The 26,271-nt window shown below is 43.0% G+C and overlaps 2 protein-coding genes across 5 annotated transcripts in view; one reads left to right on the top strand and one right to left on the bottom strand.

The window, feature by feature from the left end:
* The window catches only part of LOC310707256 (uncharacterized protein), a 25,673-nt gene extending 4,054 nt beyond the window's left edge, over positions 1 to 21,619 (bottom strand). The window contains exons 1-2 of one of the 4 annotated variants that reach the window (XM_083504246.1): positions 21,497 to 21,619; positions 1,686 to 2,288 (exon numbers count right to left, since the gene is read on the bottom strand). In XM_083504246.1, the coding sequence (XP_083360372.1) occupies positions 1,686 to 2,288; positions 21,497 to 21,605 (712 nt within the window). In that variant the 5' untranslated portion in view covers positions 21,606 to 21,619. Of the gene's footprint in view, positions 1 to 1,685; positions 2,289 to 4,894; positions 4,943 to 21,250; positions 21,315 to 21,496 lie in introns of those variants that run through there. The other 3 variants (XM_083504247.1, XM_083504248.1, XM_083504249.1) reach the window with 3 other exon arrangements.
* Positions 21,113 to 26,271, top strand: part of SPTSSB (serine palmitoyltransferase small subunit B) — an 18,134-nt gene continuing 12,975 nt past the window's right edge. Inside the window, exon 1 of the transcript XR_014526459.1 lies at positions 21,113 to 21,127. The gene's annotated coding sequence lies outside the window, so the exon portion shown is untranslated. The remainder of the gene's footprint in view (positions 21,128 to 26,271) is intronic.

Below are 26,271 nucleotides of genomic sequence, written 5' to 3'. Positions count from 1 at the left end.
CACAACAGAAATCATCTTAAAAGATACAATCTTCCCTAGGTAAGGGAAGGGGATTTGTTTAAATGAAGCTTGCAGTCTGCAGTTTTATAAGCATTTCCAAAAAGGTGTGCTGGTTTAATAATATATTAAAAGTTTTTTAAGCAATTAGTCTGGTGGATTAATCAATTAAACACCACAGCCACCCAGTTTCAATCCCCAGTGTCTCTAGGTAGGGCTAGGAAACACTCTTGGTTCAAAACCCTGCAGAGCCTACTGAGGTGGATGGACCAATGGTCTGACTCAGGTCCCATCTGTACAATACATTTAAAATAGTGTCTTGTCCCTTTAAAGAACTCCCTGAATCCTGGGGAGTGTAGCTTGTTAAGGATGTTGAGAGTTCTTGGGAGACCCCTATTCTCTTCCACGCACAGAGCTCCAATTCTTAGAGTGGTATAAAAAGCAATGGTTCTTCCCAGGGAACTCTGGGAATTGGAGCTCTGTGAGGGGAATTGGGGCTTCTTAACAGCTCTTAGCACCCTTAATAAACTACAGTTCCCAGGATTCTTTGGGGGGGCATCATGACTGTTTAAAGTGGTAAGATACTGTTTTAAATGTATAGCACAAATGGAGCCTTAAGTCAGATGCCCTGACCTAACACTGAAGATCCAGAATGCAGTCATTTTTAGTCTTTTAGTCTGTTAGTCTGTTGTTTATCCCAATAGGTTTCCAACTTTCTACTTCCCAGGAACTCTTCCCACATTGACATTAGTCAAGAATCTCTTGCATGTCTGCCGTGGAGACCCTGTGGGTTGCAGTGGAGTCTGGGAAATGTTTTAGGCTACACACACATACAAAGTTCATGAAGAACATTGGCCATTCCTAGTGGGCCTCATTACTCCTCTGCATATACCCAGGGCTGTTTGTTTGTTTGTTTGTTTGTTTGTTTGTTTGTTTGTTTGTTTTTTGCAGCCAGAACTCTCTGGAACTCAGTTCTGGCACCTCTCAGGTGGGCGCCATTGCCATTCTGAGCGAACAAGGGAGGTGTTCGTGGTGAGTTCCGGGACCTCTTTTTCCTAGAAAAACAGCACTGCCCCAGATTGCTGCAGCTGAACATTTTGTAGTACCATCAATAGTGGAGGGCAAGCTTTCCGGAACAGGAACTTGGCAGTTGTTACTGAGGTTCCTTATTGAGGAAGCCTTGCTAAGATTACAAGGAGCCCTGGGATTTCCCAGAACGCTGTTTGAAAACCACTCATTTATCTCAGTCACCTCACGCTGTAGTTACATCTGTCCAAGTCACGCTGCTTCATTGCAGGTGCTTCGTGGGTTCAGCAGAGTCTTGGGGCTTATTATAAAATTGCAGATGGTCTGCTACCAAATACTACCAGATTATGAGAAGGAGAACATGGGTGTTATGGGTCAAGCAGCTCTGCTGGCGTTTGGTGCTCTGCACACCGGCAAGTTTGTGTGCGAGCCGCGAGGGACACAATTTGTCCATTTACCTGCCGCCGAGTATCTCTTTACTTCATTGCACAGAGCATTTGGATTTGGGGGGATTTTCAGTATGATACTGATCCGGTTGTTTTTAATTAGAAAATAAATGAATGGCGTTCAGTTTTGCTTTTTTGTTTTTGTTTTTAAAAAAGGAAAGAAAGAAAGAAAGAAAAAGATTTTGGCAACCTGAAGGCATTAAGCGATACAATTACCCGCATTCTCTTTTTCACCTTGGTCTCTCTTTTGTCCTTCGGCTCCTGGAATTTTACAGAAGCAGTGTCGCTCAGTATCGGTGCTGTTTCCCTTTGGTGCATTTGAGAAGGCAGGATCTACGCGGTCGCCAACTGCAAGGCCTTTGTTAGTCGCAGAAAATGGAACCAGGCGGGTAGTACGGTTTTCCTCCCTGGAAACACCCATAGCTGGGGAGGTATGCTCTGTGTTTGGAGCAGTGAACAATTCCAGGGCCACCTGTTGTCTGGATCCAATGGCAGTGGTGGTGGTGGTGGCCCCTGGTTCCAGAAGGTTCTTCTTGCTTCCACCCACCCCGTTAAAGAAAGAGGTTGCCGCAGGTGTCACGGCGATCTGGGAACTCGCTCGACTCCCACCATCTGTGACCAGATCAATTACATTGGTCTCTGGGTCCTGATCAGGGGGAACAGTGAAGGCTTGTTTAGGGTCTTCAGTTTCAGCGACACCGCTGAGTGACTCCATTGTGAAGAGAGGGTAGGGAGAAAAGCTGACGATGGCTGTTGTCCTCACGGGGCTCCAGAGGGTGCTGGAGAGCAGAGCTTGGATCAGGAGTATGGGAATCATGTCTGAAAAGATGCAAATATATATATATACAGTGGTACCTCGGCTTACATACACTTCAGGTTACAGACTCCGCTAACCCAGAAATATTACCTCGGGTTAAGAACTTTGCTTCAGGATGAGAACAGAAATTGTGCTCTGGCAGCGCAGCAGCAGTGAGAGGCCCCATTAGCTAAAGTGGTGCTTCAGGTTAAGAACAGTTTCAGGTTAAGAATGGACCTCCAGAATGAATTAAGTACTTAACCCGAGGTACCACTGTATATATATATATATATATATATATATATATTTGCTTTCGTAGATTTTCACGGGTACAGGAATGCAGGTTTTGGTGTCTTCGGGTGTCTTCCCGTGTAAGAGTTGGGGTGTCTAGGCGACGTTTCGACGAGGTCTCACTCGTCATCTTCAGGCTGGTGCTTTCGGCTTCTTGTGGCTCTGTTCCAGTAACAAGAAGCCGAAAGCACCAGCCTGAAGATGACGAGTGAGACCTCGTCGAAACGTCGCCTAGACACCCCAACTCTTACACGGGAAGACACCCGAAGACACCAAATATATATATATATATATATATATATATATATATATATATATATATACTGAAATGAACGTGACTGAAATAAATTAATATTATAAACCACAGTTGGGAGGAGGGCAGTCATGTTGTTTTGCCGGGATTGTGTTGATTATGCTGATTCACAGGGCTCATGTTGTGTTAAACTTTAACAGCCTCAGACCAAGGGTGGCATGATGCTCAGGATGCCAGACTTGGACCAGAGATGTCATGGTTCTAACTCAGGGGAAGAAAGACCAGAACATCTGCCTTGCATGCAGACGGTCCCAAGTTCAATCCCTTGCATCTCTGTGTAGGGCTGAGGATGCTTCCTGTCTCAAACCCTCAAGGGCCACTGCCCGTCAGAGCAGACAGTGTTGAACTTGATGGACCAATGGCCTGACTTGGTGTAAGGCGCCTTTCTATGTTCCAGGGTAACTCCTGCTCAGCCATGGAAGGTCACTGGGCCACCCTTCTCAGTCTAGTCTGCTTCGCAGGGTGGTTGCGAAGGAGGGAAATTCTGTGCCTCCCCCTTGAGCAAATTTAAGATGGTCTTGGGCTGAGCAGTCCTTGAAATACAGAACAGTCCTCCAGGACATCTTAGAAGGGATAAAGGACTCTCCCCCACCCTTCCTTTACTGAGACACTCCCCTTCTGTGCTATATAAAAGGGCTAAAAAAAAAAAAAAGGGTAAAGGACCCCTGACAGTTAAGTCCAGTTGCAGACAACTCTGGGGTTGCAGCGCTCATCTTGCTTTACAGGCCAAGGGAGCCGGCGTTTGTCCGCAAACAGTTTTTTTGGATCATGTGGCCAGCATGACTAATCCGCTTCTGGCGCAATGGAAGACCGAAACCAGAGCAGCACACAGAAATGCTGTTTACCTTCCCGGCGGAGAGGTACCTATTTATCTACTTGCACTTTTTGGCATGCTTTCGAACTGCTAGATTGGCAGGGACTGGGACCGAGCAACGGGAGCTCACCCTGTCGTGGGGATTCGACCCGCCGACCTTCTGATAGGTAAGCCCAAGAGGCTCAGTGGTTTAGACCACAGCGCCACCCGTGCTCTAAATCTGAGCATTATATAGTTATGGGGCGGGGGGGGTCACACAGTTTTACATATTGAAGCATTCTATATATAAACTGCAGGGGGGGGGTTTAAAACACACACAAATTCCAACACCACTCCAATACCCTTCTTCTTCCAGGATAATTATTATAAATTGCTAGGGGCTTGAGCAGGCCAGTTCCTTCTCTTTATGGTCCAGCTCTCACTTCCATACATCACTACTGGGAAAACCATGGCTTTAACTATACGGACCTTTGTTGGTAAGGTGATGTCTTCCCCACCCATACTCAGATGCTTTCCCCACCGCATCCGTGATGCTGAAATGGCAAACTGAGCTGACTTAAATACTAAAACCTCAAACAAAGACCACGTATTTTGTACAATAAAGAAAAGCATGCAGGAGGGGCTAAGCTACTCTTTGGTATAAATAAATAAATAAATAAATAAATAAATAAATAAATAAATAAATAAAAGCCATGTTACAGCGTTATAAACATGCGGCACTAGATGGTGCTACAGAGCACAAAACTTTGTCTATGCATTTTACATAGAGGTTTTTTCTTCTTTTGTTATAATGATTTAATTTATAACTTATTTATAACAGGGGGAGGTTTCCCTGTGTGTAGATCCAGCCTAGGAAATACTTTAAAATGTTCTCAATCAGTGATCTCAGGGTTGCTAGGAACAGTGCTTTTCACCGTCAAATATTCCTGGGCAACCTGGATTTTTTTTTTACATTTATCCTGAAAGTCAACAGTGAGGGAGACAGATGCACCTCACTAGGGAGGGCTTTCCACAAACTGGGAAACTCCACCAAAAAGGCCCTGTCATGGGTTACTGCTAAACTCAATGGACCTTTTGTTTAAACGCCAGTCCATCTGACAGCCCACCAACGGTTTGATTGTACAACGTGGAAGCAAAATCATTCTGAATTCCTGTAGCGGGGGGGGAATGGTTAGTAAGCACAAGTAGTAAATTCAAGATGGATGGTTTACCTGGAAGGAGTCTTCAGCTACTCAGATGTTTTCCCCACTGCATCCGTGATGCTGAAATGGCAAACTGAGCTGACTTAAATACTAAAACCTCAAACAAAGACCACGTATTTTGTACAATAAAGAAAAGCATGCAGGAAGGGCTAAGCTACTCTTTGGTATAAATAATTGCTTCCTAGAAAAGCCCGCAAAATGCACTGTTTTGTTGTATTTTAATAAATAAAACTTGTTCTTAATGACCTCTGTTGTCTGAAAAGATAGGTTAGTTTTCCAAACTGGTGATTGCTTCTCAATACCTGTTATTAAGAGGAATAAGGAGCAACTGTTTCCACAGAACTGCCCTCTTTTTTGTTTCTTTCTCGAAAGAAATTAACTTTTTAAGGATTAGATACAACGTTTCCAGATGTATTAAAGGCCCAAACTAAAGCATTATATCAAGAATCATTTTTAACTAACTGTGCTTAGAACTGGTGTTGCAGCCCTTTGTTTGGGAAGAGGAGGACAGATACAGGGGACCCAATCCAAAGAAGTGTCCTAGCATGGTAAAGGGGGGGAGGGATTTTAAGCCTTTCTGCACCCATGCCATTTCACTGCTCAAATTCCCTGCTACCAAAGCCACTACCAAGGCTGTTACTTCTCCTCAATGCTGCTATTCGGAGGTAAATGACAGCTGGGTGGACAGGTTTTGGAAGAAAAACAGCACAACAGAAGTTCAAAAAATAATAATAATAAGTCATTTCCCCCATCCCGTACAGTTGCACTCTGTATCAGAGGTCCCCTTGGCTAATATTTTTTTCTGGGCAGGCACACCAGTTGAAAATGGTTTCAGCCAAAAGTATTGCAAAAAAGGAAAAGAAATGGAGAGGAGGCTGAAAATATAGTCCAGAAGTCATGGCCTAATTATGAGAAGAGCAAGTGATCCCCAGTTTGTTTTGTTATTTGTTTATTTACTTTTTTTTCATAGAATTTATATACTGCTTGATTGTAAAATAAAATAAAATAAAATAAATGAAGGTGGTTTGCAAAAAAAAGATAAACAATAAAAATGTTAGCAAAAACAAAACATTCAGAAAATTTTGTTGTTGTTTAGTCGTTTAGTCGTGTCCGACTCTTTGTGACCCCATGGACCAGAGCACGCCAGGCACTCCTGTCTTCCACTGCCTCCCACAGTTTGGTCAAACTCATGCTGGTAGCTTCGAGAACACTATCCAACCATCTTGTCATCTGTCGTCCCCTTCTCCTTGTGCCCTCCATCTTTCCCAACATCAGGGTCTTTTCCAGGGAGTCTTCTCTTCTCATGAGGTGGCCAGAGTATTGGAGCCTCAGCTTCACGATCTGTCCTTCCAGTGAGCACTCAGGGCTGATTTCCTTAAGAATGGAGAGGTTTGATCTTCTTGCAGTCCATGGGACTCTCAAATTAAAACAAGCAATAAACTAAAAACACTTTGGGATTCTAGATATCTGGGTAAGCATGTCTAAACAAAAACATTTTTGACAGGTGCCAAAAGGAGTTCAGTGAAGGCACCTGTCTGATATCAATAGGCAAGGAGTTCCACAGTGTAGATGCCAACGCACGAAAATATCAGTTTCTTTCAGATGTGGAATGGGGATGATGTGGGACCTGTAGAGTCTGGCTCAGTCCTCTCCCTGCATACACAACAGGGTTTCTCCCCAAATATGCAGAGGGAGTGCCTCATTATTTGCCACAAGACGCCTGATGTTTACATAATTCAGTGACAACAACAGTATGTCCTAAAATTCTATAATTGCAACAATAGGCAAAAGGAGTACTATGGATTACCTGGCGGCACCCACAAAAAAAGAAAACAAGGAACAACTGCCAACGTCTGAATGAATGAATTCCTTATTCTCTTTCCCAGCAGCAACTTCTATTGTGATTGCAGGTTTAGCACATTGCAGGTACCTTCTAGTCCACTAGAGAGCAACAGTAGACCATTTTTTTATTCTCTTGTTTGCTGCACATTTTTGGAAAGGCATCTCTTCAGAGGCCCACACATTTTCTTATCTCATTTATTCATTCATTTATTTGTTTATTTATTTATTTATTCATTCATTCATTCATTCATTCATTCATCAAAGTGGAGAAAATCACACTAAAGTGATGGTGAATTTTTGCAGAGACTTTTTAAAAAATAAAGCAAAAACAAGAAGAATCTACAGGGGATGGGGGTAGGCCAAGGCTTTGGAAACGGTATAAGTGCAATTTATTCAGAACAAAAGGCTAAATTAATTGTTAATAACGTGGTGACGGAGGAATTCAAGATAGAAAAAGGGACACGACAAGGTTGCCCAATTTCCCCATTGCTTTTTATATTGGTCCTGGAGGTTTTGCTGAATATGATTAGAAGGGACCAATTGGTTAAAGGTATACGAGTCGGAGCTAAACAGTACAAATTGAGAGCATTTGCAGATGACTTAGTATTGACATTACAGGAGCCAGAATCTAGTACCAAAAGAGTTTTGGAACTGATTCAAGAATTTGGTCAGGTTGCAGGATTTAAACTGAATAAGCTAAAAACAAAGGTTTTAGAGAAAAAATTAACAGCGATTGAGAGAGAGAGATTTCAGAATGAGACAGGATTAGCACTGGTTAAGAAAGTGAAATACCTGGGGATTAACATGACAGCTAAAAATGGGAATCTATTTAAAGACAATTATGAAAAATGCTGGACTGTAGTGAAAAAAGATTTAGAAATCTGGTCAAATTTGAAGCTTTCACTGCTAGGCCGTATTGCTGCGATAAAAATGAATGTATTGCCTAGAATGTTGTTTCTGTTTCAAACATTGCAAATTTTGGATAAAATGGATTGCTTCAAGAAGTGGAAATAAAAAAAATTCCTTCCAGTAGCACCTTAAAGACCAACTAAGTTAGTTCTTGGTATGAGCTTTCGTGTGCATGCACACGTCTTCAGATACACATGCACACGAAAGCTCATACCAAGAACTAACTTAGTTGGTCTTTAAGGTGCTACTGGAAGGAATTTTTTTTATTTTGACTATGGCAGACCAACACGGCTACCTATCTACTTCAAGAAGTGGCAGAGAGATATTTCTAGATTTGTCTGGCAGGGCAAGAAGCCTAGAATAAAATTTAAAATACTAACGGATGCAAAGGAAAGAGGTGGATTTGCCCTTCCAGACCTTAAACTTTATTATGAATCAGCAGCTTTTTGCTGGCTGAAAGATTGGCTGCTTCTTGAAAACACAGACATTTTGGATTTAGAAGGTTTTAATAATGTATTTGGATGGCATGCATATTTGTGGTATGATAAGGTCAAAGCACATAAAGCATTTAAAAATCATATTGTCAGGAAAGCATTATTTAATGTCTGGATAAGATATAAGGACCTACTTGAAAATAAAACCCCAAGGTGGTTGTCACCGATGGAAGCGAAGGCTCAGAAAAAGCTCAATATGGAGGCCAAATGGCCGAAATATTGGGAAATTTTGGAACAAGAGGGAGACAGATTGAAATTGCAGAGTTTTGAAAAACAAAAAAATAAAGTGCGAGATTGGCTTCATTATTATCAGATAATGGAGGCATATAATTTGGACAAGAAAATTGGCTTCCAGGTGGAAAAATCGAAATTGGAAACAGAACTGTTAGAACCCAAAACCAAGATTTTGTCAAAGATGTATAACTTGCTGTTGAAATGGAATACTCAGGATGAAACGGTGAAATCTGCTATGATTAAATGGGCACAAGATGTTGGACATAACATAATGATGGCTGACTGGGAACAGTTATGGACCACAGGTATGAAGTTCACGGCATGTAATGCCTTAAGAGAGAATATTATGAAAATGATTTACAGGTGGTACATGACACCAGTCAAGCTTGCAAAAATCTATCATTTGCCCGATAATAAATGTTGGAAATGTAAAGAAACTGAAGGTACATTCTTTCACCTTTGGTGGACGTGCCCAAGGATTAAGGCTTTCTGGGAGATGATTTATAATGAAATGAAAAGGGTATTTAAATATACCTTTCTGAAGAAACCAGAGGCCTTTCTCCTGGGCATGGTTGGCCAATTGGTGCTAAAGAAGGATAGAACTTTCTTTATGTATGCCACAACAGCAGCAAGAATACTTATTGCAAAGTATTGGAAGACACAAGATTTACCCACTCTGGAAGAATGGCAGATGAAGGTGATGGACTATATGGAACTGGCGGAAATGACTGGCAGAATCCGAGACCAGGGAGAAGAGTCAGTGGAAGAAGATTGGAAGAAATTTAAAGACTATTTACAGAAATACTGCAAAATTAATGAATGTTAGAATGATGTTGGACTGAAGTTAAGTGGTTTTTAGCAGCAATGTTAAAAGGAATGTGTAAAAATGGATTGTTAACAGTTGATAATTTAAAGTTATTATATTTCAAGATAAGAGATTAAGATAAAATCAAAGAGGGAAAGGATTTGCTGAACTAACTAATTTGAACTGGAATACAAAAAGGGAGGTGTGAGGAGGTCGGGGAAACAAGCAAATGAAAGATAAGACATGGAAAGACTTTTTTTAAATGGTTTTTATCTTGTATTTTCATTTTTTACTTTTTTTCTTTACTTCTTTCTATTTTTGCTTATTTTTGTAATATGTTGAAATTTTAATAAATATCTTTTTTTAAAAAAACTATGCGGAAATGTGAAGTATAGGGAAAAGGAGAAACTGAAATTGACAGGTTTGCCCATATCACCACAGTTAATTTATATGTCGCCAGTTCCCCATGGACACTAACATATGCCTCACGATTTTCAGGTGAGACCTTTAAAAGACAACACAAAGCAGGATGCAAGGTATACTGCAATTTCGGTGCTGAGTTCAGTGAAAGCATGAAATTTAAAAGTGGTCAGGCACTTGCACTAAATGTCTCATATGAATGCCAGGGCCTGCCCCCATCCCCACCCCCAACTAAAATTTATCATGTTTGCCCATCCTTAGGGCTGGTGTACATGTAAGCGGGTGACCTGTGGTCTGAACCCCTGAACCTCTTGGGCTTGCCAATCAGAAGGTCTGTGGTTTGAATCCCCGCAATGGGGTGAGCTCCCATTGCTCTGTCCCAGCTCCTGCCAACCTAGCAGTTCCAAAACACGCCAGTGTGAGTAAATAAATAGGTACCGCTGTGGCAGGAAGGTAAATGGTGTTCTGTGTGCTCTGGTTTCTGTCACGGTGTTCTGTTGCACCAGAAGTGGTTTAGTCATGCTGGCCACATGACCTGGAAAGCTGTCTGCGGACAAGCACCGGCTCCCTCAGTCTGAAAGCGAGATGAGTGCCACAACCCCATAGTCGCCTTTGACTGGACTTAAGCATCCAGGGGTACTTTACCTTTTTACCTTTACCTGCATGTACCCACTCCTCTATTATCATGAATTTATGGAAAGGCTTGTATAAACAACCTGGGAGGATCCAGACGAGAAAGGTCTTCAGAAAACTGGAGTGAAATTGTTTTCTCCCTTCCTGCATTCATTACTTCCCTGGAGCAGAAGCAAATCACAGTAATAATCTTTGCCCAAAAATGCAGCACTCCCACAACAGACCCTGTGATTATCCCATGGAAGAAACTATACTTTACAGACTGAAAATTAAGCTCATTTCCTCTTGGGCGTTCTGAGCCTCTACCTTGGATATCCTTGAACGAACTGGAAAGTTGCCATGAATCATTACCTCCCACCCAAAAAACAAAAACAAAAAACCCTCAAAGTAATAGAAATTGCATTAAAAGATTATCTGTTTTTTAGGTTGCAATCTTAAACACTCTTTCCAAGGAATAAATCCCACTGATCTCTCAAAGGGGCTTATTTCCGAATAGACATGCAAAGCATTTTTGCTGTTATTTACTTACATTCAGGGCACTCCCAGACTGTTACAATTTCAAGTGGGATTCACTTTCCTAACAGCAAATTCAAAGCATACAATTACAGTTTGTTTTATATCCTTGGACATCAAACCCACTTCCCCCCAAAACCTGACTTTTTTGCAAAAAGGAAAATGACAGGAAAATGTGATGGAGAGTGTGAAGTAACATCATTGATACAACATCATATAATCTCACCAAAACCAAATAAGGATGAATGTTCAATAAAAACAGGAAGGGATCTCAGAATGGCCTTTTGCACTATTAAGGAAATCGATAGCATTTAGCCTCTTTGGGGTCTGTTTTACAACTATTGTTTTGGATCTGCTTTTAGTGGTTCACGGCCCAGGTGAGATTTGCACTTGGAACTTCACCGCTCAGAGTCTTCAGTACTGCATCAAAGATCACAAAGGTTTGTATGATTTGTTTGTGTATTGTGATTTTCCCACAAAGCATTTGGAAAATATTTTATGACTTGCATTGCACCAGAAGGACCTTAAGAAAAGTCCTGTTCGCCAACTGATTAGAAGGAGATGAGATAGCAAAGTGATGCCAACTGAAAACAATTGAAGGTTTATATGAGAAATGCTGCAGTAAATGGAGCCAAACAAACAAAAAATCTGAATAAAAGCAGCTTTTCACAATCCTCAGGAGGAATGCTGAATAAACAGATCATCTTAGTTGTTTGTCTCTACTCGGGTTGCCATATTTCAAAAAGTAAAAACCAGGACACCCAGAAAGTTGTTGAGCCTTTTTTATTAGGAAACCACTGCATGTGCTAAATGAAGGCATTTGTGAAGCTATTCAACCCAAAACAGCAAGATACATCCAGCAGATGGCAACCTTACCCAATCAGAAGCATTTTTGCCATGAAGAAGGCAGCAATACTTCAAAGCAAACTACCTTTATGCCATGCTTATTCTGCTTGCATAATATGGATCTATTTTAATACCACATAATCCATTCTGCCTGGTACTATAAAGGCTGGCTTGTCTTGTGAGCCACAGGCTCCACTGATTTGTACATTGCTTTTGTCCTGCTCCATTACATTGCAAGGCTGGTCAACACGGACTGAACATGTGCCTGCAAATTGTTTTCCACAAAAACTGAACGCTTTGTAAAATAATGCCCCTGAAACAGAATAGTCCGTCCAAAGTTAGCAACAACAACAAAACGTGACAGTAATCCATGATGGGGGTAGATTTACTAGCAGGATAAGGAAGGGCCAAACCAGATGTGACGGTGGCTTCTAGTTAGTGTGCTTAAACCTGGATCTACTACAATCATGGATGCGGGTAGCACTGTAGGTTAAACCACAGAGCCTAGGACTTGCTGATCAGAAGGTCAGCGGTTCGAAGCCCCGCGACGGGGTGAGCTCCCATTGCTCGGTCCCTGCTCCTGCCAACCTAGCAGTTTGAAAGCACGTCAAAGTGCAAGTAGATAAATAGGTACTGCTCTGGTGGGAAGGTAAACGGCATTTCCATGTGCTGCTCTGGTTTGCCAGAAGAAGCTTAGTCATGCTGGCCACATGACCCGGAAGCTGTACGCCGGCTCCCTCGGCCAATAAAGCCAGATGAGCACCGCAACCCCAGAGTTGGCCATGACTGGACCTAATGGTCAGGGATCCCTTTAACTTTACTAGAATCATATAGTATGCAGAGGCTGACTCTAATTTAAGGAACAAGAAAGTGATGGGTAACGGGAACAAGGAAGTGCAAGTAAAGAGAAAGCGAAGTGTGTGTGCACTTGTTTGCTTTCTGTCTCTCTGGGCAGCTAATCTGGAGGAGTGGGGAGAAAAGTGACCAGAGGCAGTGGCACTCACAGCAGTCACTCAAATCCAGAGGTGCCTGTGAGCCTAAAAAAAGCTTTGCATGTACATGGGGAAGTGTAAATAGCAAGTCGGGGGCGGGAGGGGAGCGAGTCTGATTGATAGCACAACAGGGCCAAAGGACTAACACGTCCAGTTTTTCCCCAAGCCAGTGCCCTGATCTATCTCAGTACTGCCCATCCCAAGGCTGTTGCAGAATATTTGTTAAAGAAAACTACATAAAGGCTAGCTACATGAAAAAGGTCACGTCAATTTGGGCCTCAAGGCTTTGTGCAAAGTATGCCTCCGTGAGCAGTTGTGGAGAAGGGTGACCAAAACTGTTAAGCAGCTGTAAATAAACCCGAGGCCCAATGAGAGATGAAACCATGAGGGGGCTCAACAGTCCTTGAGGCAAGTTGAAGGGAGCCAACACTGCTACAGACATCACTAGACCTGGCCATTACACATGAATAGACCCACAGCTGTAAGGAATATATGAGCCTTCCCTAGCGCTGTGGGCAAAACCCTCAGGCACCGGTAAAAGAAATACTTGTACTGTTTGTTGATTATCGTTCTCTGCACTTTTCCTCATTCTTGTTTTGTTGGCTACAGCTGTTCCCTTGATTTTTGTTTTGCTTCAAATACTTTCACAGGTATTTGGAAATGTCATTCTTCTAATGCCAACGTTTGAGGAAACCCTGAAGGCAGCAAGAATTGAAGTGACACACCATCTCCCAGGGGATGGGGTTAAGGTGGGAGTGGACACTGCTCTCACAAAACAAACACTTTTGTTTGTTTGTGTTAGGTTGTGGGCGAACATATCAGACGACACAGCAATTCTTCAAACAGCTCTTCTTTATTCTGAGGCCAGAACTGAACAGCAAACAGCTCAGCCGGCCTGCTTTTATAGACAAGCCGGCTGTCAACATTGTAGCAACAACAACCCAGGGTTTCCCGCCTAAAATAACTGACGTGGACCTGAGTGAAAACTACATACACAATACTCCTGGTGGCCAGGGTGAGAACTTCAATACATAACAGTTTGTCTGCTTTGGCTTTTCATTGTGCAGTTAACTCACAACTTATGTGCATTTCACATGCGTGATCTCAACTGCTAAAGGCCAGCTGGTTGAAATTGCACAAGTCGAATGCGCAGAAGGCAGACAGCTTAAAAGCTCTTTTGTGCAGGGGTTTCCCAGCACAGAAGGAGCTTTTCAGCTCTCTGCTTTGCTTAAAAGCTGTTTGCCTTGTTTGTGGGAGTAAGGTCCATTTGGTGCACTGACTTTGGAAGGTAAGACTGCTCGCACGGGGTGGTTCCAAGGGGGTGGCGTGCAAGCATACACATTTTTGCATAAACACACTATCCCCAGAACATAACCCCTGCGTAAGATGTGGGTTACCTGTAGCTTGAGATGTATGGGGTGTTAACTGGAGGGGTAGTACCTCTGGCGGAGGACACCTGCTCCTTCTGGGGTAGTTTGTCCACCTTTGGTCCCCACCCTGCACTCAGCTCTCAACTGTGGCTTCTAGAAGCTGTCAGGATGCGACAGTGGCCACACCCCAGGAAACAGCCGGGCTGTCATGGGGTTAATTACCATTGGATTTCTCCGTCTTCCATCTGTACTTTGTGTGTTCAAGGGGAATACACTAAGATGGAATGGAGAATCAGAGATTCTTGGTCCGTGCTGCAAGGGGCAATCACTGCCTTCTGGCACTAGCTTTACCCCTTTACTACTAAAGGGGTTTGTGGATGCAGAAAAATATATTTCTAGCTTTCAGCCTGCAGCAGTGACCACAAACACAGAACTCAGCCACACCTGACCAAAGGAATATTCCACCCCAGCCAATGTTGTTTTTCATGGCCATTATTACTATGTTTTCTGGACCAAATATTTTCTTTCTGGTTTTCGCTTTTCTGACATGCGTGTGTGTTTTTCCTTCCCACCCCCCTCTAAGGTAAGAAAGGAGCTCCATACTTTTGGGTAAATGACAGTTCTGCCTAAATAACCTTGGAGCAGAATCCTTCCCAATGTGGCCGCTGCTGCCACACTGACCAAGAACAGCAAGTGGAAGTGCCTGTTTCTGAATAAAACTGCAAGATTCTCATTTACAAGTACAAGAAGAAGAATGTCCTGATTGGCTGCTTGGAGGAAAGGGTTTTTTTTAACATACTCAGAGATTATGGAAATATTCTTTTCCTCTTTCAACACACAAACACACACAATATTCTGGTACAGTTCTCGTGCTTGCGTTCCTCATTTATGTTACTAGAGGACAATCTGCTAATCCTGTGAATCCATTACCGTGGTAGTAAATGTATGCCAGATGTATTTACCCCCTCAGGTTTACTGGAAGTGCAGATTACAGCCTGGAAAAGGGTGTGGTCTCTTCTCAGGTACACATATACACCTGCATGCTATCTTACATTTATCTGTGTTAAACCTTCAGCATACATAGATTGTAGCCATCTGTGGGTGGCCCTGAGATAATGCTTCAGGTTATAGCCAAGAGAACAATCTCTGGGGGGAAAAACTAGGGAATGCACTAAAAGGTTCAAACACATGCCAATTTCAAAACAGAACAAACTCTCAGGCAACTGGTGAACTTTACAGCCAGAAGCATGGTGGAAGCCTCAAATATAGGCAAGGCAGTTCGCAACATAATGTACAAAAATGAGAATTCAAAATACAACCATTTTTTTGTTGTTTTTTACTGTGCAAGTTTTATACTCCATTCTACTGAGCTGCTACTGAGCAAAATCAAACCTCAATTGCAATCCGATGAATATTGGTTCGCTGGCCAGTTTGGGGCATGATGTGCACTATATGTTGATTGACTCACCAGATTAACTAGAAACTTTCAGGGGGGAAATTGTGTCCACCATCCCGGGGTTGTCCCCACTTTCGGTGTTTCTCCCAACCACTGAAGGAAAGTGTGGTTTTATGGAAGTAGTGGACACAAACTTCTGGGTCATATTTAAGCAACACATGCATTGCACATCTTTCCATATCTTGTTATTGCTTATGCAAGATGTTAAGTTGTGGGTGAACATATCAGATGACACAGCGATTCTTCAAACAGCTCTTGTTTATTCACAGGCCAGAACTGAACTGAACTGAACTGAACTGAAGGGTTGAGTCAGCCTGCTTATATAGAGCTCCAGTACAATGTAACTGTAACAATTTTCTAAAACTACCCAATCACTGAACGTCACTTTCGATCCCTTATTTGCATAACTATCTACAGTATCCCCCTGCTGGCCCAGGGTGAGAACTTCAGTACATAACACAAGATCTGCAAGTTTAAGGGCAAGGAGTCTTCATGTGAGATATCTGTGCTTGTTGGAACATGAGTGAATCTGTATGAGTAGTCTGTTTACCCCCTTTTGAGCAGGTGGATTTGCGGGTGGGCCCTAGACCTCCCTGGTCAACTAGCCTATCGCAGGCCAGATCGTGTTCCTGCAGTCAATTGGGCCAATGGCTCTGAACAACCACAAGCAACACGTGGTTAATAATGCACTCACAAAATATTTATAACATTATACTGTTTCACAATTCATAAACAGAAGACATGTAATCACAAATAATAGGAGTCAAATAAACAGAAATGGTAGGTGTGGTCAGTCACTATCAAAGAACACTAAGATGGAGGCAAAAATGCCTTTCCACAGTCAACATCCTGCAAATGTGTGGTGATAGGTGCTCCGAACATAGAAATATGGTACTCCGAGCACAGCAGCAGACAGAACAGTTCTTCCGGGATAATGAACTGTTTCAATGATAATTCTTCATCAGCTGGCAATAATATGAAATGAAATCCATTATATTCAAGTAATACAGAAATCGAAATGACTGACCTGCATATAAACAACCAATAATAAATACATACCAAATAAATTGTCCCTGCGGGTACATCAAATAGCCATGGGTCAGCAATCACTTAAAAGTGTAGTAAGCCGATACTGTTGGCAGAATCCAAGTAGCGTTATAAAGGCAACCCACAGGTGCACTGATTCACCTACAATTTCAGGAAATTTAAAGATACAGTATCCAAAATCTAGCATAGAGAACACAAACAGTAGCCATCTTGTCTGAAAACTTAAATAAAACAATTAAAATCTAATTCAGTGTTCAAACCCCCGGGTGCAGGGATTTAAATAGGTAAATCAATTTAGTTTCTTGTTGGTTAGTAGTAATTTGTAGTAATTTGACGTGATCTCTCCTCATCCCAAATTTTCTCTGATTAACCCACAGGACTGTGTAAAGTAGGTTTGTATGTGCATGATGGTCTTTTACAAAGTGCTCAACTGAAGGTGCCTCCATGACTTGATTCCGAATGTGGGATCACAGACACCGACAGCTCATGTGGTCAATCCAATGTAAAGCGGATTGCAAGGGCATCTTATTAGGTATCCCTAATACCATCTTTGGTCTGACACGTACTGAAATGACGGGTGGTAAATCTAAAGCTAGAGTGAGCATCATAGATCTCTTTTGTCTGTAAAACAAAAGGACAAGATACACATCTACCCCATTTATGATGACCCAACAGGCTGGAACTAGTGGGAGAATGTGCCAATGTAAGGTCAGAATGGACCAATATGCCTTTAATTGACCGAGTTTTTCTAAGGCCAATAAGTGGAAAATCAGAACAGCCTTGGACATTCCACAAGATATGCCAGTGTTTTCTTATGATCCTAATGATCCTATCTGAATACGTGGTAAATTCTAAGGATCCCGTGATCCGTGTACTGGCCGATGTTTGTGGCGTTAGGGAAAAAAGTGATGAGCAATCCTTAGCTAAGGATCTTTTTTTCGCCAAATTAATCACTCAGTTAGGATATCATCTGGAAAGTAAAGAATTGGACAGGCCATCAGCTCTACTTAAAAAAATCATTCTGTAATGAGGAATTCCTCTTAATTCTCAATAGTTGGCCGTACAGTAAGTTATCCTTAAGATGCCTGGGATGGAAGGAGGAATAATGCAATAAAGAATTACAATCAGTGGGTTTTCTGAAAGGTTTCACAAGTAAGCATCCATCCTGTTTTACCACCTCAACATCTAGAAATGTAGAGGAAATGGTACTATGATGTCCTGAAAAAGAGAGTTGGGTGTATTTTTCCCTCATTTTCCTCTGAGCTGTGACCTCCCTCAAACCCCTGTTGTAATTCTGAACTGTCTTCTTCTTCTCTGGAAGGGTCAGGCTGGGGAGGTGGTCTCCACCATTCCTCCTCTGCCCAGTGCCTGACATGTCCCTACCTAACCTTTCTAAAAGTAGTACAAATGGAACAGAACAGAATTCAGAAAACATAACAGAGCTAGGGCAAAATTTTCCAAATGCCTGATGGCCAGGTCACAGTTGTTTTTCTGGATTAATGTGGAAAGGTGTTTTACTTGTTCATACCAAAAAAAAGATGTGTCTTAAATGTCTTGATCAGCTCCTAGAACAACAAGCAGGCAATCTCCTTCAACTGCAGGTCAACCCAGCTAACATTGCCCTCTTACATGCAGTGGTACCTCAGGTTACATACGCTTCAGGTTACATATGCTTCAGGTTACACACTCCTATAACCCAGAAATACTGCTTCAGGTTAAGAACTTTGCTTCAGGATAAGAACAGAAATCGGGCTCTGGCGGTGCGGTGGCAGCAGGAGGCCCCATTAGCTAAAGTGGTGCTTCAGGTTAAGAACAGTTTCAGGTTAAGAACTGACCTCCAGAACGAATTACGTAAATACTTAACCTGAGGTACCACTGTAAATCAGTTTAAAGATGGGACTATACTTTAATTCTGAGCAATAGTGATGGATCTGAGCATCCAATACCTTCGCTCAATTCAAACACACACACAGTACAGTGTAAACAGGGTTTGGATTGCACCCTTACTTATTTAAATATACAACAAGAGTTTAATATCACCATTTCCTTCTGTAAATTGTCAGAGAAGTAGTAAGCCTTTGCAAGCCAAAACAATATAATACCTGCCTTTTGTAACACAATAAAACAATATGAGGCTCACCCACACAGCACTAAACTATGGATTAAGTTAATGTCAGAACATGGCATCTATTAATTACACTTCCTTGTGATGGATTTGTAGAAAAATTACATCCCTCTGCATCATTGGGGCCATTGCCATTTAATAGCATTAGAGCAACTTTTATTCAGCGTTCACTAGGCTTTATATAAGACCCATTAATCTTAGTCCTTTGAAGGTATCATTATTGCAAATATGACTCTTCTTTTTGCAAGCCTAGCAAAGGGTTACAATTCTGACTCATTTGAACTAGCTCCAGGTCGTCAGTCTTCTGTCAAAAAACTGTGATCTCATTTGTTAAGGAATTGCTGTGACACTCCCATTTCCCATTTAATTGTTTTTAAGGCAAGATGTTTTTATTTGTGGCTTCCAAGAGTCTTCTTGGAACTGCTTTACACATAATGAGGAAAGGAGAGTTACTCAAAGTGTAAAGAGGGAATGTGTAAAGAAAGAATGTAAAGAGACACCCAGAGAGGAGCTCACACCTGTTTTGCTCTGCCACTTTCCTTTGGGCTCAGGGCAATGCTGAGGTGAGCCTGAGTGTGTCATCCGAACCTAGGATCACGGTTAAGTGCTATTCATTAGCATTTATTAGTAACCAAGAACACACCTTGTGCAGTTAAGGAAAACAGTGCATGACCACTACTCCAGGTTTGAGTGGCATGCTAAACCAAACCTTGGTTTAACTGCCATCAGAGCCGGCCCACCAATGAGGCGTGGTGAAGCACCTGCCTCAGGTGGCAGAAGTACAAGAGGTGGTCCCCCACACTCCCTACCACTGCCGGAATGCCCGTCTCACCAGCAAAAGGGAGACATTCCAACAAGCAGCAACACCTTGTGGAATGCCACAGCTCTTGCCGAGTTTGGTGAGAGGTGGTGTGCCTGAGAACAGCACCACCGCTCATCTTCTCCGGCCCGGTTTGGCAAGACCGGGGCATTTGGGGAGGAGGACAGGGAGCAGTACATTCGCAATTTGCCTCGGGTGGCAAAACAGGATGGGCCATCCCTGACTTCCATGCCACACTGAGCTAAAAGGACTGGGAATGAGCAAAGCAGCTGCAATCTCCTCCCTTTAAGCCAGCACATTCACTCTAAGTAAGCCATGGTCTTCACACAGCACTATGGAAGTTGGCCCCACAGAAGGCAGCGATAGCCACCAACTTCTTTTTTTGTAAATGCTTTTTATTGGTTTTTCCTTTAATACAGACAAACAAAATACAGTGAAATTTAACAGTCGTTTACCCACATTCTTTCCCCACACTCTGCTGAGCATTGACTTTCTTCCCTCCCTTCAACAGGCTTTCTTACTTCAATTACCACCAACTTCGATGGAGAACCGGGCAAATTCAAAGAAGATACAGCTACCAATGGCTGCTACCTGAGATGGCTATGCCTACCCACAAGGTCGGAGGCAGTATGCTTTGGAATATCAGTTACTAAAAACCACAGGAGGGGACAATGCTCTTGACTCAAGTCACGCTGGCAGACTCTAGTTGGCCACAGTAAGAAGAGAATGCTGGACTAGATGAGACACTGGCCTGATCCAGCCAGCTCTTTTTAGGTTATTATGGTTTATCTTACAATTACATGGGAACAAAACCAATGTGTGGGATGATGGCAGACCTAGACCACATTGTTTTTTAACCAGCTATCAGTGTGAATTAGTACAGGTCCGTATAGTTAAAGCTATGGTTTTCCCAGTAGTGATGTATGGAAGTGAGAGCTGGACCATAAAGAAGGCTGATCGCCAAAGAATTGATGCTTTTGAATTATGGTGCTGGAGGAGACTCTTGAGAGTCTCATGGACTGCAAGAAGATCAAACCTATCCATTCTTAAGGAAATCAGCCCTGAGTGCTCACTGGAAGGACAGATCGTGAAGCTGAGACTCCAATACTTTGGCCACCTCGTGAGAAGAGAAGGCTCCCTGGAAAAGACCCTGATGTTGGGAAAGATTTGGGCACAAGGAGAAGGGGACAACAGAGGACGAGATGGTTGGACAGTGTTCTCGAAGCATGAGTTTGACCAAACTGTGGGAGACAGTGGAAGACAAGAGTGCCTGGCGTGCTCTGGTCCATGGGGTCACGAAGAGTCGGACACGACTAAATGACTAAACAACAACCCAGAAGCAAGCTCCATCGTAGGACTGGCTCCCAAGTAAGCATATGTAGTGCTGCAGCCATATACCCCACCTTTCCTAAAAGTCTGAGGTTGTTCACATAACACACCTGATTGGCTCTGAGGACACTAGGAGGGTTGGTTTTTATGTATACAGGAAAGGACAGTTAACAGCAAGAATCAGGAGCTGTAACTGTTGAGACATCTAACAGCCTCCAACTGTCAAGTTCTAACCTTTTGTGATCCACAGTACATCAGCCTGCTGCACTGTCCCATCATCTGCAACATAAAAGATCACCATGAAACAAGTTCAAAAGTGAAAAAGCAGCCTCAGTTAAATCCTCAAAGAGATGTCCAGCATTATAAAGTTTGCAGCACAGTGATCTTAACATAAAAAGGAGTGGCTGGTGAGTGTCCCTGGGTCACCTCCAGGTTCCTTAAATAGGTGCCATCTGGTTCTTCAGTTAACAAAGAAAGGGATGGGAGGTTTGTCACTACAGGCCTGCAAGTGCAAATGGGATAATACACACCTGTGTTTTCTAGGAAGTTCCATTCTCTGTGACAGAACATGCAGACAATTCTTATGAAATTGAAGCACATGGTATCCTCACCCTGTGCAATTAAATGCTTTACTTTGGAGCATACAGCTGCTAAGAAGCTCCTCTTTCATGCCAGTTGGACAGTGGTGTAGCGTGGGTTGCCAGTGCCCAAGGCAAGACATGTATTGTACCCCATGACCTGTGACAGCACTGGTATGGCAATAGCAGCCCACTCACCTCCTTGATCAGTCCCTGCCACCCATTTCTCCCTTTCTACCTTCATTTCAATGCAGGTCACAGCCACCGGCCCAAAAATAATAAAATAATAATAATATGAACACCCCATTCACGGGGTGAATGTGGCCCTTTCCAACCGCATTGGGAGCATGTTCCTTCCCTCAAAGAATTCTGGGCACTGCCGTTTGTTGACAGGAGGTGGGAATTCTAACTCTGCAAGGGATAAACTTCAAGGCCCAGAATTCTTTGAGGGAAAGAAAGGGTTTCAAAGGTGCTTTGAAGACACAGTGTGTGGTGTGAAGGAGTTTGCAGTTCTCTTTCATACAGGTGTCTCCAAGGTGGTTGGTGGGAGCGGGCCTTTTTTCGAGGGTGAGGAGTGGGAGCAGCCTTTGGCCTACCAGCTATTGCTGGACTGGGACGTGGGTGGCAGTGTGGTCTAAAGCACTGAGCCTCTTGGGCTTGCCAAAGGTCGATGGTTTGAGCTTCTGTTGCTGTCCCAGCTTCTGCCTGTTGGTTTCTGCTTTCCTTCACTGTGCAGCGAAAGGGCTTGTCACGAGACAGGTGTTTACATTCCACAGTCTGTACTGTTGGAGTTTCTCACGGGAAAGGGAAGCTGGATGTGACGTACACTGGTTTCCTGTTTTTCACTGTGATTCTCTCCGAGCTGTTGAGGAGAGAGGATGCAGTTTCTGTTCCCGCAGAGGCAAGATGTCTTTCTGTAATATACCAGCTTTGAACTATAAATAAAGCAATATAGAGTATGCAGCACGTACTCCTCATCCTTCCGCTGGGCACGGGACTCTGCTTTAAATCAACACGTGGTTATGGGCCCAGAAGTCGAATCGGAGTGCCGGCAAAGGATCGGAATGCAGAGGGACAGATCGGAACGGAATCTGCTCTGCGCGTAAAAGTGATTGATGAGGTATGTGCTACTGCTCCGGGCAGCCTGCCAGCTTCTAGTTAATGGCTTTATGGCTTTATGGCTGGTCTTTGAACTTTTAAAGCCGTTTTGCCGGGAACAGGCAAAAGGCTCCCAGGCACAAGTCACTATGCTGGGGAAATCGAAAGTAACTTTTAAGTGCGCTTTTGGAATAAAGCAGCTGCAGCAGTGACGCAGCAAGATTTAAAGCAGCATATATGACGCTGAAGGCTAATGCCAGAGTCATGATGGCCCTTCAGGATGCTTGTGGGATTCCTAAGCTCAACAAGAAAAACTACCACAACTGGGTTCTGTATGCAGAGGCAATTCTGCGGAAAGAGGGTTTGTTTGAGGTGATTACAGACACCCCCCCAGTTCCAGTTACAGATGCATGGGAAGCTAAAGATTCCAAAGCAAGGGGAACTCTTACATTGATAGTATCCCCAGAAGAGCTCTGTCTATTGCGTGATAAGACCTCAGCCAGAGAAATTTGGGACGCTTTGAGAGAGGCTCACTTAAGGACAGAAGCTGGATCTACTATGTTTTACTTTAACAAGCTGCATAATATGGCTCTTGCTGAAGGTGGAGATGTGCGTTTACATCTGATGGAGATGCAAAATCTGAGACATGAGCTGCAACAGAGAGGACTCAACTTTCCAGAGGCTGTGTATTCTTTCATGATACTACAATTTTTGGGTTCAGGTTGGGAGTCTGTTGCAACCCAGATTGCTGTGCAGCCAACCGCTCAGCTGACAGTGGACTATGTTACTGCCGTGATTCAAAATGAAGCAGATCGCCGGGGTGCTAGCTGCATGGGCAAGGGGGAGTCTTCACAGACGTCGTCCCATAGTGCAGTGGAACCACCAGATGGCACCAAAGCTTTGAAGGCAGTGAAATGCTACACGTGTGAACGTCTAGGCCATATGAAGAGGGAATGCAGATATCCCAGGGCCAAGACAGAGCAGCGCAGCGAAAGCTCATCGCGTGGAAAAGGCCGAGGCAAAGGCAAAGGTCCGGTGTCTAGGACAACGCAGCACAAGGCTATGGTTTCACGCTTCACTCCAAAGGTTGCAGAGGTCCAGAAGACCTCTAGATCTTTCTTCGTTGTTGATTCAGCGGCAACTCACCACATGTGCAATGATAAGAGACTGTTTGTGTCTTTTACACCGCAGGAAGGTGCGATTCACCAGGCGGATGACCACACTATTCCCAGTAAAGACTACGGAACTGTTGTTCTTCACAGTTTGGACTTATCGATACAGAATGTGCTTTACGTGCCAGACGCCAAACATAATCTGCTCAGCGTTGGACAGCTGAATGAGCGGAACATTGACGTGTCCTTCAAGAACAAGAAGTGCATCATCACAAAGAAAAATGATTATGTATTGCATGCTGAATATGTTGATCGTTTGTTTGTTTTGTATTATGATGATGTTGAAAAGGATGACACTTGTTGCATTGCAGGTTCTAACAAAAGTTTGCATGCAGAATGTATTCATGATTTTCACCGAAAATTTGGTCATTTGCATTTTGAGGCAGTATCTAAAATGCCTGCCTTGGTTGAAGGTATGACTATTAAATCCTGCAGGTACCACATGAAGTGCAAAGCATGCGCAGCAAACAAGGTGAAAATGGCTGCGAAAGGTAAGGTGTCTAGTAGGCAAGCTACAGAACCATACCAGGTTGTTCATGCTGATTTGGTTGGACCACTAGCGCCCTCTTTGGGTGGAAATAGGTACTTCATGGTTCTCATTGATGCATTTTCTAGATATATTTTTGTGCACAATCTCAAGCAGAAATCAGAGGCTTTTCCTAGGTTCAAGGAATTCTGTGCTTGGTTGGAAAATGTGCATGGTAAGAAGATAAAGACTCTTTTCAGTGATCGCGGGGGAGAATTCACTTCTCAGCAGTTTGAAGCTTTTCTGACTGAGAAAGGAATTCAACACGATTTGTCTAGTCCTCGCTCGCCATGGCAGAATGGACTTGCGGAACGGGCAAATCAGACATTGCTTCAAGGGTTAAAAACCTTGTTGCATGATGCCAATCTACCAGAGAGTTATTGGGCCGAAGCTCTCTCGTGTTTTGTTTACAGTTATAATCGCAGGTTATCTTCAGCGATTGGTTGTACCCCCTATGAGAAGTTGTTTGGCAAGAAGCCATACATCAAACACATGAAGATTTTTGGTTCTGACATGTGGGTTCACTCACCACAAAACTCCAAGTTAGACAAGCGTGGATTGCATGGTATCTTTCTAGGTTATCAGAAAGGGTCTTACAGAATAATGATGACTGACTCTAAGACAATTAAGCTCACGAGAAGTGTTGAGTACAATGCAAAGTGGGGGGAGAATGTGGGAATTTTCCAATGTTATCCTGATGACGGTGATGAGACTGAGGATAGTCAAAAGCAACCACAACAACCCACTGATGAAGGTTCTGAGTCTGAATCTGAAACTGAATCGGGTGATTCAGAGGATTTCAAGAGTGCGAAAGCCTCTATGCGACCCTCTGAAAGCTCTGATCAAGAATTGGAGGAACCATTGTTCACAATAGGTCGTTTTTCTCCTAAGAAGGAAGAGGAGAGTGTTGAAGACTTAAGGCTAATTCGTAGGTCACAAAGAGCCACAAAAGGCAAACCTCCAAAGAGATTTGCTGATGAATTTGCTACGATAGCAGTAACAACTGTTAAAAGCTCCAAGAAGGTATTTGAACCTTCAAGTTTCCAAGAAATCCAGGGTTTGGATTCAAAGGAAGCTGAGCCATGGTTAAATGCCATGAAGGCTGAGCTTGATTCCTTAGAAAGGAACAAAACATGGGAGCTAGTTCCAGTAGTTCCAGGAATGAAACTGCTTGGAAGCAAATGGGTCTTCAAAGCGAAGACAGATCAAAATGGCAAGATAGTCAGACACAAAGCCAGATTGGTAGCCAGAGGTTTTGCACAGGTACCAGGTGAAGACTATCATGAGACCTACTCACCCACAGTGAGATATGAGAGCATTAGGCTTATGCTCAAGCTAGCTGCAGAGGAAAATCTACACATTAGTCACCATGATATTAATACAGCTTTTCTGTACGGATCTCTAGATGAATCACTTTATATGCTTCCACCTGATGGCGTACAGGTAAAACAGGGATTTGTTTGTGCTCTGAAGAAATCCCTTTATGGTCTCAAACAAAGTGCACGGTGTTGGCACACAAAACTCACTGAAGTATTGTTTTCTCTAGGTTTTCAGCAAGGGAAAGCTGATCCATGTGTATTTGTCAAAGAGGAGGGGCAAAAGAAACTGTACTGTTTGTTTTATGTTGATGATTTATTATTCTTTTGGAAAGATGTCGCAATGTACAATAACGCCCTACTCAACTGAAAGAGCACTTTGACATGAAAGATCTTGGTGAGGTAAACAACTACCTATCTCTGGAAATAGAGAGAAATCAAGATGGTAACATTCTAGTACACCAGTCACGGAAAATTGCTGATGTGTTAAGTAAACTAAATCTGATGGATGCTAACCCTGTAGACACACCGATGACAACAGGTTATCAGGTAGATGACACTGAAGAAGCATTTTCTGACACTACACTGTACAGAAGTGTGCTAGGCAAGCTAAACTTCATTGCCAGATGTTCAAGACCAGACATTGCTGTTAGCTGTAATTTGCTAAGCAGACAAGTCAACAATCCTAGTGTCAAGGATTGGAAAGCTCTGAAACGCATAGCGCGGTATTTGAAAGGCACTATGCATTACAGACTGAGACTTAACAATCAGAAGTCTGGTGGTCTTGAGATATTTGCAGATGCAAGTTTTGGAAGTGACGCTACAGACAGGAAAAGTACGTCTGGAGTTTGCTACATGTAC

This window comes from Podarcis liolepis (assembly GCF_965112155.1).
Source record: "Podarcis liolepis genome assembly, chromosome: 5".
Classification (NCBI taxonomy): Eukaryota; Metazoa; Chordata; class Lepidosauria; order Squamata; family Lacertidae; genus Podarcis; species Podarcis liolepis.
Note: the sequence above shows the minus strand (reverse complement) of the source record. Positions and strands in the feature narration are given on the sequence as shown.